The sequence below is a fragment of the Sesamum indicum genome, linkage group LG2, assembly GCF_026168435.1.
Source record: "Sesamum indicum cultivar Baizhima isolate 11 linkage group LG2, ASM2616843v1, whole genome shotgun sequence".
Taxonomy (NCBI): domain Eukaryota; kingdom Viridiplantae; phylum Streptophyta; class Magnoliopsida; order Lamiales; family Pedaliaceae; genus Sesamum; species Sesamum indicum.
In genome coordinates this window covers 19,044,525-19,048,328 of record NC_142658.1, presented here as the reverse complement: position 1 = coordinate 19,048,328, position 3,804 = coordinate 19,044,525, and the positions used below count along the sequence as shown (strand labels likewise).

At 37.7% G+C, this 3,804-nt stretch overlaps 1 protein-coding gene across 1 annotated transcript; it reads left to right on the top strand.

Annotated features, from left to right (window-relative positions):
• The first annotated feature begins 1,788 nt into the window (after positions 1–1,788).
• On the top strand, positions 1,789–3,235 carry LOC105156315 (putative clathrin assembly protein At1g03050). Its single transcript, XM_011072412.3, has one exon. The coding sequence runs from the start codon at positions 1,821–1,823 to the stop codon at positions 3,183–3,185; it is 1,365 nt and encodes a 454-aa protein (XP_011070714.1). The 5' UTR covers positions 1,789–1,820; the 3' UTR covers positions 3,186–3,235.
• The last annotated feature ends 569 nt before the right edge of the window (positions 3,236–3,804 follow it).

Sequence of the window (3,804 nt, the reverse complement as noted above, 5' to 3'; positions counted from 1 at the left end):
CGTTTGGGGGGGAATTACGTTAAGAGATGTGCAGCGAGAGACGGAAGGTGACAACACTGTGGTGTCAGAGCGAATAGTTGTCAGCCACGTGTATGCTCCTGCGTGGGAGTTTGGACTTTCTTTTTGATAAATTCTAAAAACTTGATCCTTTCGAGCTCATTATTGGGCTGGTCTTTGATTTAAGTATATTGGGCTTATTTGGGCCTCATTTAAGGTTAGTGGGTTTAATTAGTTTGGGCTTTGGCTGTGAACTTTCTTAATGCTACATTTGAATTTGGGAAAAAAAAAAAAAAATTCAAATAAGTACTTATTGAAGGATTTGAAATCTATCAATATTGAACAAATCATAATTCAGATTTAAAGATAGAGCGTTTGAAAATAATAACACTGAGTGTATCACTATCATTGAACATCAATTAGAAACAATTGAACTGGCATCAAACTCAAGTTTCACCACACTCTATCCCCATTGTAATAAATAAAATTGGAGGGCTCCAAAATTCTCTTACTTCTATTAAAATGTTCTTTTCCATTAAAATGTAGCTCTAACATAGATAAGGAGCCGAATTTCAATGCATAAATTCACACCACATTTGGTGATATGGAGAAATAATTATTATTGTTTGATTATCTGTACTAATATTAAAAAAAAAAAAAATCACTCACAAACGATGATTTATAATATTATAATACTGATAGGATCCAATTTTCGAAAGTCGTCTATGGTTTGGCTTCTGGACTGGGGGGAGGGGGAACGAGCTTGGTACTTGCACAAAGGAGAGGTGTCGGACTTGACTCGACGTGAGCACTCCAACACTCAAGTTAAGTCGCGTGATAGATTATGTCGAATATCAGTATAAATAGTAAAAATTGATTAATCAATAGTTACCTTGACTTTCACTCGAGTATATATACTTAAGATGATTTGTACGGACGACATCTGTCCTCCCCTGTGATACCGACATGTGTCCCCCATCCAGCATCCTCCACCGACTTATGTACTTGATGGGTTTTAATGGGCCTCACTCATTCCCTAAGCTTGTATTATCCTTGGGATGCTTTTGAGCATATTTTTAGCACTCTGAGTCTTGTCTTTTTTATCCACATCATATATCAATTTTTTTTATTGCGTCATGATATTCCTAAGTTAATTTTTTTAATTAATTATTTATTTTTTAAATATGATGTGTGGATTTATATTTTTTATTTTTATTTAAAATATATTTTAAAATATAAAAAATTATTTATTTTATACATACAAATACGACCTTGACACAAAAATTAGTCACATAAAAATAAAAAGAGAATCAAGAGGTAAGGGTACGTGTTAAATTATTTATGAGGGAAAAGGAAAGAAAATGAGACAAAAACCTAAGGAAATGATTTTTTGTTCCTCTTTGGTTCCATTGGAGCCGACAGATTGTAAGGAATATGGTGAAGGATTTTTCATCAGATTGATCAATTATACATCCATCATCATATGTAAATTACTTCAACAATTAGTCTATAATGTAGCCGTAAATGTATATATTGTTTAATATTCTTGAGACTATATAATAATAATATGTAGACCTCAATCATCCCAACTCACCTGCCGACCACAACATTCTTCTTGTAGTGTTCGTTCTCTAATATAAGATCCAAATGTCAAGTTGTCCGCATAAACAAATACAAGACCACTTAGGCACAACTCATGTCGTTACTCTTTAGGCTTGACAACCTCAATTTTCCCAACATTTATTTCTACCCTCCAATTGAGACTTCCTTAGTACAACTCCCTTCCTACAACCACAAACAAAAGGCTCGTTCTAGCTCACAAGATGCAAAGGCGATTTCGCCAAGTCTTCACTTCTGTGAAAGAACACACGTGTGTCAGCTATGCGAAAATTGTCAGCATGGGAGGGTTCTGTGATATCGATCTCATAATAGTGAAAGCAACTTCTCCGGATGATTTTCCATTGCCAAATAAGTATGTCCATGAATTCTTGAAGATCTTCTCCATCTCTCCATCCTCTTACCGGGCTTTTGCCCTAAGCTTCTCTCGTCGGTTTGGCAAGACTCGATCCTGGAGAGTTGCCATTAAGTGCCTACTCCTTCTCCATCGCCTCCTCCGGGCCTTACCTGATGATAGCCCTTTCCGAGTGGAGCTCGTACGGGCTCGAGCAGATGGGCTATTGTCTCTCTACCCAAGTAACTTTCGCGATTTCTCATCCTCGGCTTCTGAGGATTACACGTCTTTCATAAGATCATATGCAAGACTATTGGATGAAGCCCTTGATTGCATTGCCATGGAAGCAATACAAGACGAAAGAACCCCTTACCTAGACATAGACAGCATTGTTTCGGACAAAGTAGAAAACCAATTGCTTGATGAAGAAAAGTTACCACTGGAAATGCAAGACTTGGGGAGAATGATAGAAGTCTTGCCTCAGCTCCAAACGCTAATCGACCGTGCCATAGATTGCTGGCCTGTCGGTGTAGCCGCCACAAGCTTCCTTGTGCAATCGGCCATGAAACATATTACAAGAGACAGCTTTTCATTCTACACTACCTTTAGAAGAGAGATTGTGGTTGTCTTAGAGAACTTGATTCAATTACCATATCGGAGTTGTGTGGCAGCCTTCGGTATCTACAAGAAAGCAGCCTTCCAAGCTGACCAGCTGTGTGAATTCTATTCACAGTGCAAGAATATGGGATACTGTGGATCCTATGAGTACCCCTTGATAGACCGGATTCCGGAGATTCAAATCCAGGCACTGGAAACCTTTCTCAATGGAATGTGGCAGCTAACTGATCACTCATCTTCATCCAACATTTCGACACAGACGTCCGATATGCAATCTCCCTCAACGGACAACTACAGCGATAAACAAGCAATAGAGTTGGTTGAAGTAGGAAAGAAAGACATGGAACTGGAGCCCCTGATACAGTGGGAAGTTGAGAACAATAGTGTAGGTTGGGAGGATCTTTTAGAGGCCTCTGTCAGTAGTAATTCATTCATGGCTTCAAGAAATGAGTGGACATATGGGAATCATTGGGCTGAAGGAAATGGAGGACAATTACAAGTATACAATACTTATGTTCTCCAAATGACCTCAAACCCTTTCTATCAGCAGCCACAGAGGACAACCATCTATTATGGATCATGTCCTAGTACCCCCATAATCCACTCATGGGCTCTTTAATTGATGCTACTTGCAAGAAAAGTGATCAATATGCATTGAGTTTTGGTGCTTGTTCCCTTCTTAATTTCTTTCTGTTTTTCTACTAGTGTTTCAGATTTAAGTAATTAGTGAAAGAGTTGATCTATTTCCAAGATTGGAGGAATCATTCAATGATGAACGGTTTTGGGTGTAACATTCAACCAGATCTAAATTAACAATTTTGGGTGTAACATTAAATTGTTTTTTCAAAACCGTATCCTAAATTAATACTTTTTCTGGGAATTTTTGGCTTCAAAAATTGCATTCAAGGAGGCTGCTTTTTACCCCTAAACAGAAGCGGGGAAATGAACCTCCTTTCTCATAATGTAATCCATCTTTCACTACCAAGACGCAGAATCTGAAAATTTTAAGTTAATGAAAGAGAGTCGAAGAACAAATAGCACAAAATGTTTATGTTCGCACAATACAATTTGGCATTATGAATGTATATAATATTAAGGGTTCCTTTTCTTTCGATGAAAAAGTGACGAGGGTTTCACTGATCAGGGCAATAAATCAGATTTCCAAGGGATTCCGAACTTGTTTCAAAAGTGTGGCAGCAATATTTGAGTCCAACAAATGTGAATGATAAGAGAACAAG